We start from the raw sequence: 16131 nt of genomic DNA on the forward strand, positions 1-16131 counted from the left end.
GAAATTTGGGTTCTTGCTGAAAAGGAGAGGGAATGAAGAAGACAACAGGGAGAGGAGAGAGAGCATAGGGAGAGAGAGGGAGAGGGCGGCGTGAAGTTGAAGGGATTCATCCGTTCATTAGGTTTTAGGAGGGGAAAATAAGAGGTTTGGCCAATCAGGTCGGATAATGGTGTGGGCTTGATCGGGTAAGGTGTTGGGCTGGACTGGGCTAATAAAAATGGCTGAATAATATTAATCCTTTCTCCCCTATTCTAATTATTTTCTGGGCTTCTAATTTAATAACTAGTACAATATATATTATGTGAAGACAAATAGCAATTAGTATGTAGAAAATAAAGGATTTAGTAAAGTAAAATTAATTTAACGAGTACAAATCCTAAAATGAAACGATGACGAATCAATTAAAATTTGTGATAACGTAATACTAGTAATATTGATAGTAGAATGGTGAAAACGAAAGTAATGATATTAATAGTAGTAGCAATAAAATAATAGTGAAAATAAAACATTTAGCTTGTCAATAAATTTAGAAACCCAAGGAAATAAATTGAAATAAAGGAGGGACAAAATTGGGTGTCAACACCCTTAGGCAAAATCACATATGTATAATTATGGTTAATTAATAAGGACTGAGACCATAACAACAATGAACAATGTTGAACTGAATAGACATGCTGGACTGAATTGAAAACACTGACTGTTTCTGAGCATACTGAATTTCTAGACTGAGACTCATGTGGTAACAATATATAAGTCTATAAAGATTACGTACTGAGTTCATGATATTCAAAGTGACAACCATGAACGAATTCTGTAACTGCAACCCTAGAAGATAACAGTTCTACAACATATCACGAAACTAGGGCTAAACTGTATTTTGAGTCATATTACTGACAAGTATGAAGAATGAGGCGTAGGGAGAATCATGAACATTCCCTAACTTAGATAGTTAGCCTCACATACCTTAATTCCAGCCTTTGAGCGTAATACAATGTTTGTCAACCCTTTCAACTTTGATCTATATCAATACAAGTCAAAGGGATTCTATATTAGCAATAATATTCATGCTTTGGTCATCTAAGCAACTTATCAAACACTTAGTGGGCATAAAGCTCCACAATCTCCATTAATGGGGTTTCTTCACCCAATTCCCATTCTAGTACTTCTAGGTGATTCTACAATCTCAATTAGGTGTAATTAACATCATTCTCCATCACCCATATCATTATAACAATCTCAAGTCAACAATCCAAAACCCTACTATAGTTCGTGTAATTCTCTTTACTAAACCCATTTACTATTCTCCCAAGAACTCATCAATTCACTATTATGAATGATTAGAGTGTAGAAGCATTACCTTTTTCACGTTCAATCCTCTTGAATACGAGGTCTAGGGTTTCCACGCCCAACAATAATGTTTCACTCACAACTCTATTGATTAGAAGAGTTTACTCACGTTAGAAAGAGATTAGAGAGTTGAATTTAACCTAGAATCATGATAAAACTTACCTTGGAGGGTTCTTGAGGCTTGGGACTTGTTCCCTCTGACTTTAGGGTGATTTTTCGTGACTAGGGGTGTTAGGGAAATAAAATGTCGGGTATCTTGGTGAATTTTATGTTGTTGTCGAAAGTTCACTGTTCTGAAACCAATGAAATGCATTTTACTATACAAGATAAACTTGTGACATTTACAGACCAATCATTTAAGAGAATCACTGAGTTATCAATTACTGAACCTCCTAGATCTTTCTATGCTAAATATAACAAAACCAATGGTAGTCGTCTTTTGAGAAGATATTTTGGTGTTGAAGATGGTAAAAGGAATTTGGAAATGAGGGATTTGAGGAATGTGATAAGTGCTGAAAATGTAGATTTTGAAGATGACCTTGATGCGGTGATACTAGCAGAGGTATATATTCTTGGTCGTGTCTTATTGGGCGGTAGGATTGATAAGAAGGGATTGTGGCAGCATATTGTATACATAGAGGACAATGAATTGTTTGAGCAGTTTAATTGAGGGTCTTTGTGTTTTGCTGAACTCCTGAGGTGTTTCAAATCAATATATAAGCAAGGGATAAACAGACATACCATTGATTATGGTGTTGCTGGTTTTGTTTATGGCTTTATCGTTTGGGTTTGGTGTAGGTTCAATGACTATCGCAGACAATATGTTGAAATTGTTGGCGATTGTCGTGAACCTCTGATGTTGTCGTATTCAGTAATAAATCTCCACAATTCAATGATGTCAAGAAATTGCTTGTATCCGAAGAGTACACGAGAAAGGTAATGGTGTTTATTGCCCTTTACTTTTCGTGTAAACTTTTAATGTGGTTTTTCTTTTTCTGTTTTGATGTCATTATTATTTATTGTTGTATGGATTTTATTTCAATAGCGAGGTAAAAGCGTGGTTGATGAATCTCCGGACAATTCAAGTGATGATGGAAGCGAATCTGAAGATGCCAATATTGCTGTCAAAACCACTGAAAGCTTTTCTCTAGATCGTCGCATTGAGGTATTTCTCACGGGTCCTCTCTGTTTTTCCTCTAAAAGTTTTTTTTTCTTGAGTTTAACACTTTGCTGTATTTGTTTATTTTCACAGTTCCTGGAAAATGTTTGTGATGTTAAATTGGATAGGATTTTGAATAATCAGCAGCAGGAGAAGGTCCGAATGGATCAGCTGATTTCTGCTCTGCAAAAAGCAGGGTTAATTTTGAATCCCAAACTGCTTCTGATGCTGAAAATGTTCATCGACATGTTGATTCTCCTCGTCATGTTGAAAAGGGTAGACGCAAGAGCACAAGATCTGTTCGTAAAAGTGCTGCTGCTAAAAGGAAAACTAAACAAACCAGGTCTTGTAAAAATGTTGAGCAATCTTCGGTTGGGCAATGAAGAAGATCGGTGCAGTCTCATATTGGTGAAGATATTGCTGATATTGAACAGGCATTTTGGGATGCTGAAACTGCCACCGGAGACGAGGGCGGCAACTCGTTTGGTGTTGATTTGTCTAATGTTGAGGCTGAAAGTAATCAAGAAATTCAGATCGAAGATGTGCAAGCTGTTTCTAGTGAAAGAACCGTTGATGAGACAGAGTTGGGAGGCAAAATTCGATTTTACAAGAGAAAAAAATTACGCAAAACATTACAAGATGCAGATGCTTCTCCTACTCCATGGCTTCCGGATGGTCCTCAATTTACAAATATGGCAGCTGATAGAGACAAGGCATTTGAAGATGTTTTTGGAGAAGGCCAAGCAAATGTGACACGTCCTATGGAGACAGATGTTGAACAAGTTCAATCACTAAATGCAACTGAAAATGTTGAGGCTGAATTGCCTTCGGTAAATTTACATTTATACTTTGTTATTTCTAAACCTAAGTTGCCTGGCACACTTTTCTGGTAGTTAACACTTTGTGTGCTCTTTTTTGTTTTGCTTATGCAAATGATAGTTTTGCCCCTCCTGGCATAATCCCACCTTTTATTGCAAATTCATGTTCTGCCTACTCCGGCATACTACCTTTTTCGCAAAGTTATATTTTGCTTACACCGGTATACTTTTACTTTTTGAAACTTAGCTCTTGCCCCTTCCGGCATATTCATCTCTTTTGGAAAGTTATTTTCTGCCCACTCCGGCATACTTTTACTTTTTAAACTTAAATCTTGCCCCTTCCGACATACTTTTCCCTTTTTCAAGCATAAGGTTTGCCCCTTCCGGCATATTGTTCAAAACTTGTTCATAAATTTTTTGTTTTCTGTGAACCAAACTTTTGCCTGTTTTGACATAATTTTCAATCTTTTACCACTTGCAGAATTTATTAATTTTTTATATTAATATTTTTGCTTCGATGATGGATGTTGTGTTTCTTAATTTGTTACTTTATGTAGGTTGTTGTGGAGGAACAATTGGGCGGTGAACAGTTTCGTGATGCCAATCGCGAAGAATCCAATGTATCTCCACCAAAAGGAGATATGCCTGAAAATCTTGAGCAAATTCAAGATGACACTGTGATGGTTTCTGATCATCTCGAACGAGATTTATCTCCTGCCAGAGATGATAGGATAGAAGAAGGTGATACGTTGGTGTCACCTCATCATGGTGAATCCATTGTATCTCAAGCTGAAGGAAATGCAACTGGAAATGTTGAGGCTGAATTGCCTTCGGTAATTTTACATTTATACTTTGTTGTTTTCTAAACCTAAGTTGCCTGACACACTTTTCTGGTAGTTAACACTTTATCTGCTCTTTTTTGTTTTGCTTATACAAATGATAGTTTTACCCCTCCTGGCATAATCCCCCCTTTTATTGCAAACTCATGTTCTGTCTACTCCGGCATACTACCTTTTTTCGCAAAGTTATATTTCTGCCTATACTGGCATACTTTTACTTTTTGAAACTTAGCTCTTGGCCCTTCCGGCATACTTTCACATTTTATATGCAAACTCATGTTCTGCCTCCTCCGGCATACTCATCTCTTTTGGAAAGTTATTTTCTGCCCACTCCGGCATACTTTTACTTTTTGAAATTTAAATCTTGCCCCTTCCGGCATACTTTTCCCTTTTTCAAGCATAAGGTTTGCCCCTTCCGGCATATTGTTCATAAATTTTCCTTTTTTGTGAACCTAACTTCTGCCTGTTTTGACATAATTTTCAATCTTTTACCACTTGCAGAATTTGTTAATTTTTTATTTTAATATTTTTGCTTCGATGATGGATGTTTTGTTTCTTAATTGCTTACTTTATGTAGGTTGTTGTGAAGGAACAATTGGGCGGTGAACAGAATCGTGATGCCAATCGCGAAGAATCCAACGTATCTCCATCAAAAGGAGATATGCCTGAAAATCTTGAGCAAACAACAGTTGAAAATCTTGAGCATATAAGACGTGAAACACCTAAAGCTCAAGTTTCTAACGAGGGTGATGAACGCACTGTTGTTCCTCATATTGGTGTTATGCCCGAGCCTATTAAAACGGTTGAGCCATTGAGGATCGAACCTGCCAATGTAGACCCGGTTCAAGTCACCACTCCAAGGGAGTCTGCTGTTGTTGATGGAAAGGGTGATAACTCTCAAGGAATGGAGAACAATTTTCGATATGCGTCCTTTGAAGATATTGTAAATGTCGCTTCTTCCGCTGTCAAAGGGAGTACTGTTATTCAAACTCATTCTCTTGCTGAAGAAGAACCTGTTGTTGAAGTGGCGGAAGTGATATCTTCCTTGAAGACAAGGCACCAGAGGAAAAGGAAAGCAGTGGGTGATACCCCGGCACTCGGATGGATGCTATATTTTGGACGTAATGATCTTCCTTTTGGGTCATGGAAGGACAAAAGTGACTGGAATGAACAGTACAGAAGGATGTGCCCATTCTATTACTTCAAAAGCAAAGTTGCCGTGAACTTTTGGAAAAAATTTATCAATCCTCGAAATCTTCCACCAAGTAACTTTCGACCTACTGGTTAAGTTTTTAGTTATGTGTGTGCTTTGTTGCATTTTTCTTCCTTATTTTGGGTTTATGTTTTTTTCTTTTTCAGTCTTTTAAGTACAATCTCTGTATTTTTGCCCCTCCTGGCATAATCCCCCCTTTTATTGCAAACTCATGTTCTGCCTACTCCGGCATACTACCTTTTTTCACAAAGTTATATTTCTGTCTACACCGGTATACTTTTACATTTTTGAAACTTAGCTCTTGCCCCTTTCGGCATACTTTCACATTTTATTGCAAATTCATGTTTTGCCTCCTCCGGCATACTTATCTCTTTTGGATAGATATTTTCTGCCCACTCTGGCATACTTTTACTTTTTGAAACTTAAATCTTGCCCCTTCCGACATACTTTTCCCTTTTTCAAGCATAAGGTTTGCCCCTTCCGGCATATTGTTCAAAACTTGTTCATATATTTTCCTTTTTGTGAACCTAACTTCTGCCTGTATTTTTGTAATTTTTGTTCCCTTTTCTTTAATCAGGGCAGAAGACGAGGTAATGTATCCTGGCAAGTTGAACCAACTCAGTGAAGTTTATAAGTTGGGTGATGTTGAGCCAAAATATAGGATGCTTTTTTTGGAGCTGTAGCATGATGTCTATGCGCTTAATGATGAGGTTCGTGATTGTCTTTTACTTTTTCTTTTCTTATTTTTCTGTTAGTTATTGCTTCTTGCTTCTTCTTTTTTCTTTATCACTGAATCGCTATTTTTTTTCCCCTTAACACAGCATATTGATGTGATGCTATATTATTTGAGGAAGAAAATGATGTATCATCCTCCAACTGCCAATGCTGTTAAGTACACAACCGTAGATATGATGTTTGATCAGCTCGTGCAATTTGACATCAATAGATACAACAAAGACCCGGTTAATTACCACTGGTTTGGTGGCGACAGTGATGATGCATTTTTGCTTAGTAATATTGTGTATGGGAGAAGAGGAAAATGTGGTATATCATGGGAGAATGTCGATAGGGTATTAATCCCTATTTGCCCAGGAGATGACGATCCTGAAGCAATTTATCACTATGCACTTGCTGATGTCATCATTGATGAGCGTAAATTGGTAGTTTATAACTCACTCAATCATAATGATGATCGTTTGGTTCGCATTGTTAAGGACTACTGTGGTATGATCCCTAAGTTGTTGATGATCAATGATTTTCAATTATTCAGGCCATCATACAATAACTTCAGTAATCTGACATATACCTGGGCTGCCTGTCCAAAGCATGGATCGTACGTTTCATTCTTATATTTTTTTAGCTTTTTCCATTGTTTTTTGTTGATTTTTATTTTTTTTATTGTTTTTTATTTTCTGTTGTTCTAAAACATTTCTCTTTTATGACTTTCAGAGATTATAACTGTGGTCGTTTTTTGATCAAGTTTGCTGATATGCTGATTAGTGGTCAAAATCCTACTAATTAGGATGGTTCTGGTTTGATGAACTACATGAAAGAGTGGTCAATCAATTTGGTTTGTCATGGGAAAGATAAGTTGAAAAAGGGTTATGACACGCCACCAGATACAGCTGGAAGTGATTATCATGAGCATAACGATATGGAGTGTGAGTATGAGATGAAAAAGAGAGCAAGATCTGTGAAGAAAGCAAAAAAATAGTTTGTTTTAGTTGAGCAAGACCTGTGAATAAAGGAAAAAAATTGTTTGTTTTAGTTATTTTTGCACTATGTAATTTTGTTTTTCACGTGCCCTTGTGTTTTTTGTAAATGTTATAAGATTGTATAGTTTGTTTGATTTATAAATTTCAAATTTAAGCCCCTTTGTAATTTGATGGTGTTCATTTTTAATCTCAACTTCTCTGTTCATAAAAGCTGTTATTTTGTTGAAAATCCAAGTTATGCCCTTTCCATCACAACTTCATGGTGGTTATGTAATAGAAGTTTGCCGGGGTCGGCATAGTTTCTCATTATGTAAACAGAAGTTCTGCCCATTCCGGTAGAATTTAAGTTCAGAAAATTTGCCACAACCAGCAACAAAGACAAACCCTTCGAAGTTATTGACCAGCCAAAATGCATTTATTGGGGATTATTTGCGACGAAAAGCTGTCATTTTGTTGAAAATCAAAGTTATGCCCTTTGCATCACAACTTTATGGTGGTTATGTAATAGGAGTTTGCCGGGGTCGGCATAGTTTGTCATTTTATGAACAGAAGTTCCATCCTTTCCGGCAGAAATTAAGTTCACAGAACTTGCCACAACCAGCAACAAAGACAAAACCTTTTAAATTTTTTGACCAGTCAGAACACATTTTATTGGGATTAGTTGAGACGCCATAATTGTTGTTTTAGTATGAATGAATTTTTATTTTTAGTCTATGTTGTTGTTTTTTTTCCTCTCCAAAATTTATATGAATGAAATTTTGCTATGAATGAATGGAATATTTTACTTAGTGTTAATTGTATTGTGCTGAATGTTTTATCCAATTTTAAAATATTTTATAAACAACAAAGCACATAAGTATGCCCCTAACGACATACTTATTTATTTTGTAAGCGGAAGACCTGTCGGTTCCGACATAAATATAAAACATGAAAACAACAGAGAGAAAGAATATTGTTATGTCCCAAAGCATATATTTATTACACTTACCAGGATGTAGTCTTTGAGATACCAATTTTGTTTTGCTATTTTTCCCGGCAAAAACTGTTATACCTGCCACAGGATGCATAAATTATAAAACTGGATAATTAAAGTTGATGATTTTTTTCTTTTTCATCAATGTTTTATGGTAGAGAATTGTAGATTTCATGTAGGGACATTTATCTCTTGCTATTATATAGTCTTTTATTATCAGCAACAAGAAGATAACAACTTAATAAAAGAAAATAATAAAAGAAAGAATGAATAGAAGAATAAATGTGTGATAAGATTCTTGAAGTCTCAGTCTTAGTAATACCAAAGTTTTGCCATTTCTTTCAGGCAGATTGTGCATTATGCATCAAGAATCATAAGATAAATTCATATAAACCATGTATAAGAGTGTGATGTTAGGATGACAATTTCCTCTTCCTGTATCTTCTTGAATGTTTGATTGAGAGCTAGACTGTGGTTACAGGTTGCCCTAGTGTGTCCAAAGAACTTGCATCTACCACATCTGTATGTGTACTTTGTCGATTCTCTTCTTGGGCAATATATTTTTATTTGTTTTCTTCTAGGTCTTATTTTAATATCAGGTGGCGTTATTTTAATATCCATAATATTTTGTGGAACAATCCATGAGTCTTCATTTCCAATTGATAGTATTTCACCTTTGTATGTCTCTTGCCAGACTTGTTTCTTGAACCAGTCCGCACAGTATGTAGATTTTGGCAAACTTCTTTTGTCTATAACTGCCATGGCATGTGTGCACGGTTACTCGTCAGTTTGGAACTCCAAGCACTCACAAGTCATATTCTTCAGGTCTACATTGTATTGATATCCTTCATCTTTCACAACAAATTTGACAGGAGTTATGTTTTCTACCTGTGAAAATTGACAATATAAATGAGTGATATTTTTGTGGCAATTTTCAGGTTATGTGAGAGTTATGCCCTTTCCGGCATACTTCCTGTACAGTGAAAATAAGAGTCTGCCCCTTCCGGCAGAACTAAGTATAAAATAGGGTTATAGTTGTTCCTTTGTCCAGCATAACTTTTGTGTTTGGTTAAATTTAAACTATACATTGCTCATAAAACTAAGATTGGAGTGTGTGTTGGTAAAATCTACTTACTTTCATTGTGAGCATAAAAACAGTGTCATAGTTATGCCCTTACCGGCATAATTCCATGCTAGTTAAAATAAGAGTCTGCCCCTTCCGGCAGAACGAAGTATAAAAATTGGGTCATAGTTCTTCCTTTGTCCAGCATAACTTTTGTGTTTGGTTAAAATTAAGCTATGCATTGCTCACCAAACTAATATTGAAGTGTGTGTTGGTAAAATGTACTTACTTTCATTGTGAAGCCTCTACTTATTTTTTCAAGCAGAATCTTTTCAGCCCAACATGTCAGGTCATGGGACGGTCCTGTTGCATCCAATTTTCTCTGGTAAAACTAATTTTACAGCTTGTTTTGGATGTAATCAATACATGCCATTATTGGAAACTCCCTTGCTTTCCTCAATACAAAATTCATTGTCTCGACGTTGTTTGTTGTGAGCATGTTGTAACGCCTGTTGGTGTGGAATGAACGTGCCCATCTTTTTGGTGGTTCTTCTTCTATGTATTCTGTAGCTTTTGGGTCGATTTGCTGTATCTGTGACATATAGGTACGAAACTCTTCCTGTTTGTAGGTAGTTGCTGCATTGTAGAACAGTGATAGGATCGCTTCGGATGGGAAATATTTCTGCAAGTTCTTCTCCATGTGGTAGATGCATATTCCATGATGGGTATCTGGATACAGATCTTTGATTGCAGTTGCAATTGACGCGTGGCGATCGGAAAGAATTGATAGGTCTTTGCGCGTGCCAAACACCTTTTTCACACGTCTGAAGAACCACCTGTAAGATTCATTATTCTTAGAGTCTGCAATACCAAATGTGAGAGGAAATATGCTATTGTTGCCATCCTTTGCTATTGCTATCGTGAGCACACCGCGGTATTTTGATTTCAAGAAGGTTGCATCCACAATCATTACTGGTCTGCAGTGTTTCCAACCCTCAATTGATACTCCATAAGCAAAAAAAGCATACTTAAACTTATTGTCAGGGGTCCATTTGATGTTAGCAACTGTTCCAGGATTTCTTAATTTCATCATGTAAAGATATTGCGGTATAAGTGTGTAGTTATTTTCTGGGCTTCCTCTTATGACATTATAAGCGTGTTGGAGGGAAAGCCATGCTTTGTGGTAACCAATATGCAAGCCATATCTGCTTCTTATTTCTTCAATCACAAATTTAGGTATTATCTCTTGTAGTGTATGACATACTAGGTCTGTAATGTATTCCGCTATGAATTTTGAAGTTGCATTCCTCATGTCAGAGGTGATGAAATTTATTGAACAACTATGTCTCTTTTCAAAGTTAACTAGTTTGAAAAGTTTTGATCCTTTGAACCTTGAACTGTGGAAATGCCAAATGCAGGTTGGGTCAACACATCTGATGTAATACCATTGCATGCATGATTTTTCTACCTTATACCGTTGATGACGAGTAATTGCAATGTTATTCATGCACTTTTTCACGGCATCTTTGTCTTTGAATAAAATGCCAACTTCTATTTGATCAATTGATGCACTAGGTGTCAAAATTTGTGTATCATTTGTATCCTCTTCCTATTTAGTGTCTTTATTTTGTTGCATGGCTGTATTTGTGTCTCTTCAACTGTCATGCTCGGAGTAAGTGATATAACATTCATTGAAGTTGGATGCTGAGAAAGGTCATTGTATACAACTTGTTCAATGTTTGGCGGTTGCCATTGTAGCTGCTCAGGTGTCTGGTTAGGAGTTACTATCTCGCTCTGCTCATGTGGAATCCCAAGGTTATGTCCAATAGGGCTGTGTTGTTCGTCATCCAATCCAACTTCAGACATGTCTTCTTCATAAGCAATGCAGAGTTGTCTGTCAGTTTCCTCTATGGTTTATCCTTCTGTCATTAGGATAGAGTCATTATGATATTCTTGTAATGGGTTGTTCTCTGCATCAGCTGAACTGAACTCTAATATGAAACGAGAATTTCTGAACTTGTCATTGTTGTTGAGCAGGTACAAGCAAGTGTGAAGATCAATGTCGTTTTTTACACGCATCCCTTTGGATGTTTTCTCACTGGTGTCAAACCATATGTTGGCCTCTTTTTGCTGAGTATCTTGTGTATGCCCCGCAAATATCTGTTGAGTGAATTGTTGAAAATTTACACCATCGTTGACAAGTATTAGCTTGGTTTCATGATTGACATAATTGTAGGTGGCGTCCCATTTGCCGTTGAAGGCTATGTAGATGCATCTTGGTGTCATTTTTTGTTAAACTTCCCGCACAAAGAGAGATTCACTTGAGAAAAAACCAAAATGCAATGTATTTAAGTTGTTATTTTTGAAAATTTAAGTTCTGTCCTTCCCAGCAGACTTTGTATGTAAAGTCATGAAGTATGCCTGAAACGACATACTCTACCATTTTGTAAACAGAAGTTCTGCCCTTACCAGCATTCTTAAAAAACCGAGTAATTGTTTCTGCAACAGTTATTCCAATGAAATTGCAACAGTTATTTTTTATGAAACTGAAAAACCTCCTCTGTCTTTATCCAATTTAAATCAAATCCATGCAATAGTTATTCCAATTTAAAATGGACTAATTTATACTTCTATATAAACCAACACAACTTTTGGAAGAAGAAAAAAAACACTTTACTTCTGAAAACCAAATATAATCACATACAAAATGAACCAAAATCAACATATTGTACATGTTAATGGTGGCCACGGCCAAGCATATGAACATGCCCATCTCCATAACCAAATTCATCCTAATATTGCAAATTTGCAAATTACTCAAGAAATTGCTGATATCAAAAGAGACAGAGATTTTCTGAGGGCTCTTTATGGTCCTCTAAGTAGAGAAAATGATGATCTACGAAGAGAATTACGATTTGTAAGGCAGAGATTATTCCAGCACACTGGTCAAATTGACGATGGGGCAATTTGGAATGGGTACACATGAAATTAGAACTGATGATGGTAGTTTGGTACTTATGAAGTTAGGATTCTTTTTTTTGTGGACATATATATTTAAATTTATGTTAATGAAGTCTAAGAATGAAGTCTAAGTTTCTTTAGGTTTGTAGAATTTTACTTTAATGGCTTCTAAACAGAAGTTTTGCCTTCTCCGACATACTTGTTCAGAAGTTTGTTCAGAACTTTGCCTGTAACGGCATACTCTACTCCTTTGTAAATTGTACCTTTGCCTCCTCTGGCATAAATACTTTTTGTTTTGCTTATGATAATGCAGTAACTGTTTTTGGTTTTAAAAAAAAAAACCTCCTCTACCTTCATCCAATTTAAATCAAATGCCTGCAATAGTTATTCTAATTAGAGGATTGACGCAACTGGACTAATTTATACTTCTATATAAACCAGAACTTTTGCCTTCTCCGGCATACTTGTTATGAAATTGGTTCAGAACTTTGCCGGTAACGGCATACTCTACTCTTTTGTAAATTGAACTTTTGCCTCCTCCGACATAATCACTTTTTGTTTTGCTTATGATAATGCAGTAACTGTTTTTGGTTAAAAAAAATGAAAAAACTCCTCTATCTTCATCCAATTTAAATGAAATCCCTGCAACAGTTATTCCAATTAGAGAATTGATGCAACTGGACTATTTTATACTTCTATATAAAACATAACTTTTGGCTTCTTCGACATACTTGTTATGAAGTTTTGTTCCCAACTTTGCCGGTAACGGCATACTCTACTCTTTTGTAAATTGAACTTTTGCCTCCTTCGGCATAAGTACTCTTTGTTTTTCTTATCATAATGTAGTAACTATTTTTGGTTAAAAAAAAAAAACTGAAAAACCTCCTCTATCTTCATGCAATATAAATCAAATCCATGCAACAATTATTCCAATTTAAAATGGACTGATTTATACTTCTATATAAACCAGAAGTTTTGCCCTCTATGGCATACTTGTTATGAAGTTTGTTCAGAACTTTGCCGATAACGACATACTCTACTCTTTTGTAAATTGAACTTTTGCCTCCTCCGGCATAAGTACTTTTTGTATTGGTTATGATAATGGACTTTGCCTCTAACGACAAAATGTACTCCTAAATAAATTGAACTTTTGCCTCATTCGGCATACTTGTTCAAAATTTGTACACAGTTTGCCTTAATTCAAGTTTAAATCGATAAGCATTGCCTGATTTACATTGAATTTACTATAATTACAATTTCAAGTAAATGAGCATTGTATACTAATTTAAGTAAGGTATAAAGTAATTAAAATCAGAACAAAGCAATAAATCCAATCAATTCTATTTTGCTGAGAAATTTTATCATGCGCAATGTTCAATCTGAGCTGTATGAAAGCTGTTTCTTAATAATCAGGTCGTAGAAGATGATTTTTTTTTTCAAATGTTAACAATCTAAACTCAATAAAATCGTTAAATTGAGTTGAATTAAGATTTGTACCTTTTACTGATGTTGTAGCAGCAAAATCAATTGAGAAATCTGGCTTGAAACAACGATTTGAATAATGTGAAAAATTGGGAACGAAGTTTGGGTTAACGATATGAAAGAAGGGAAGGATTTGAAATAATGGTAGATTTGAATAACAATATTTTTTTTATATGTAACGGTTAGGGATAGTAATGTCTTTGTACTATGTTGCTTTTGCTCGGAAGGGCAATAATTAAGGAATTTTTACTGGTTGTAGCTTCTCTTAAGACATATTTATTAATAATAACTACCCTTTAATTTAATTATAAATAGTAACTAAAATAATTTTTATATTTACCACACATAGCTATATCAGTAACTTTTAGTTACTGAGGCCAAATACACACGTAAAACCCTCCCCCATATCCCCAAATCCCACGTTTAACGGTTAGTCAATTAAATTCGTCAGATTCTCTCTCCAGCAACATTAATCCTTGCCTTTTTTTTCTCCACTACCTTCCTTCACGTTTCATCATCTTCTAACCATTGTTGCGAAAATTGGGGAAGTTGTATTTGGATAGGTTTTTACATTCTATTAGTGTTTTTTGTTCGTAATAACTTCCTATTTTCAAAGATTTTGAAGCGTATTCAACTTCCAATCCTTTCCTTTTTCTTCTCCAATACCTTCCTTCATGATTCTTCATCTTCAAATCATTGTTGCGGAAATTGGGGAAAGTTATGTTTGGGTAAGTTTTTTACATTCTATTAGTGTATTTTGTTCATACTTACTTCATATTTTCCAGATTTTGAAGCGTATTCAACTTCCATATGTTAGGTTTTTGAAGAACATCCATTAATGGCAGACGGAACAACACCTAATAGGGTTACTCGAGGTATACCATTTACGGTTCAAAATATAGATTTTCCTTATTTTGATTTGGGGATTTCTCAACAACAACATGATGTTGCTGCAGCCTCTGCCGATAAAATGGCTGCTGAAAGGCGTTCCAAGAATATTCATGATCCTCGAAGAGTTCAAAATCCCCCAATTGCAAAATCTTCAAAGAAAATAGATTCGGCTACAGTCACGAAGAGGAGAAAAACTACTGATATTGTTCCGGGAAGCAAGGGGAAACAAGTCGTAGAGGCTGAAGCGGAAGAAGAGCAATTACCTGCGAAGAAACAGGTATTTCTTTGAATATATGTGGTTTTTATGTTAATAAATGTATGTGTAGCTAAAATGTATTTCAATCTCTACTATTACTGATGTTCAATTCCTGGGACTTTGATCTTTTAACGAATCATGTGTTTTGACACATGTATAGATGTGTTCTTGAACAAGCGAGGACTGATAATCATGTATTTGAACACATGTGTTATATATATTTGATTTTTTTTTTGTATGTTCTGTTACACCTAACTGTGTATTTGAACAAATGATTATCTAATTATCATGTATTTGAACATATGAATTATATGTATTTGCACACTTGTATGTTTCTGTTACAACTAACTGTGTGTTTGAACAAATGAAGAACAGATTATCATGTATTTGAACACTTTTTTGTATGTTTTGTTACACCTAACTGTGTATTTGAACAAATGATTAACTGATTATCATGTATTTGAACATACGAATTATATGTATTTGCACACACTTGTATGTTTATGTCCTACATCTGACTGGATTCTATGTAAATCAAAAAAGCATAGATTTGGTGAAAGACCCAGCATATGCGGATAAGGGACAGATCGATATCCTTGAAGTTGTCTATGTTGAAAATCTGCCGCATCAAACTGCTGGTAGCACGTAAGTAGTAAACATATATTTTTAAAAATATCATAGTGTATCAAATACATGATATATCCTATCAATTTATTATTCTTCTAAAATACATGAGTTGTTTGAACTTGAAATACTTTATTTAGAACTTGAAACATATATTTTCTAATATAAGTTCTTATTTGTTTTTTTTTTTTAATTTTATTTAGGGACTGTGGTGTCTTCGTGGCAGCATATGCTGAGTATTTGACATCGGGTGAAAGGATTCTAGATGTCATTGATGCACACATGTAGCGTATGAGATACGGTGCACTCTTATGGGACAACGCTGAACGCAAGGTTGCTGACAAAGCCGAGAGCGATAATGAAGTTCCACCAAGACCGATTAGGCCAGCAATCGATTACGACAATGTAGATGCAATTGATGTTTGATAAATACTATTCGTGCATTCGATGTTTTTTAGATGTATTTTGACTGATGTTGGATAATTATCATTTAACCAAAGAAATCTCAGGGGGTTTATGTTGCATATGTTTGATGTACTTAGTTCCATATATTGTCAAATATATCTGAAGTTTGGAAAAAATACAGTAAAATGTGACATCATGAATCTACAAATACATTTATTCACCAGGTTCACAAAATATGTATGTTTAATTCACCAGGTTCACAAAATACGTATGTTTTAGTAAAGTTTATTCATTTTTGTTTTAGTTTAATAAACACATCTTGCGTATTTGACATGACCAGCACAACTATATGATTTCAATAAAAAAATTACAAAAAATAAACCAA

The 16131-nt window shown here is 35.2% G+C and overlaps 2 protein-coding genes across 2 annotated transcripts; one reads left to right on the forward strand and one right to left on the reverse strand.

Moving 5' to 3' along the window:
- Positions 1-9524: 9524 nt before the first annotated feature.
- On the reverse strand, positions 9525-10439 carry LOC132600292 (uncharacterized). Its single transcript, XM_060313358.1, has one exon. The coding sequence runs from the start codon at positions 10437-10439 to the stop codon at positions 9525-9527; it is 915 nt and encodes a 304-aa protein (XP_060169341.1).
- A 3736-nt stretch (positions 10440-14175) lies between these two features.
- On the forward strand, positions 14176-14892 carry LOC132599450 (uncharacterized). The gene is made up of 3 exons (XM_060312824.1): positions 14176-14298; positions 14388-14445; positions 14527-14892. The coding sequence occupies exons 1-3, from the start codon at positions 14245-14247 to the stop codon at positions 14748-14750; spliced, it is 336 nt and encodes a 111-aa protein (XP_060168807.1). The 5' UTR covers positions 14176-14244; the 3' UTR covers positions 14751-14892.
- The last annotated feature ends 1239 nt before the right edge of the window (positions 14893-16131 follow it).

This window comes from Lycium barbarum, chromosome 6 (assembly GCF_019175385.1).
Source record: "Lycium barbarum isolate Lr01 chromosome 6, ASM1917538v2, whole genome shotgun sequence".
Classification (NCBI taxonomy): domain Eukaryota; kingdom Viridiplantae; phylum Streptophyta; class Magnoliopsida; order Solanales; family Solanaceae; genus Lycium; species Lycium barbarum.

What these genes read in the sequence shown, in the direction of transcription:
- LOC132600292 (XM_060313358.1), bottom strand. Translation starts at nt 10,439, where the DNA reads ATGAGGAATGCAACTTCAAAATTCATAGCGGAATACATTACAGACCTA.
- LOC132599450 (XM_060312824.1), top strand. Translation starts at nt 14,245, where the DNA reads ATGATTCTTCATCTTCAAATCATTGTTGCGGAAATTGGGGAAAGTTAT. An exon ending in TTGGGGAAAGTTATGTTTGG is followed by an intron (nt 14,299 to 14,387) that starts GTAAGTTTTTTA and finishes TCCATATGTTAG; the next exon opens with GTTTTTGAAGAACATCCATT. An exon ending in ACCTAATAGGGTTACTCGAG is followed by an intron (nt 14,446 to 14,526) that starts GTATACCATTTA and finishes ATGTTGCTGCAG; the next exon opens with CCTCTGCCGATAAAATGGCT.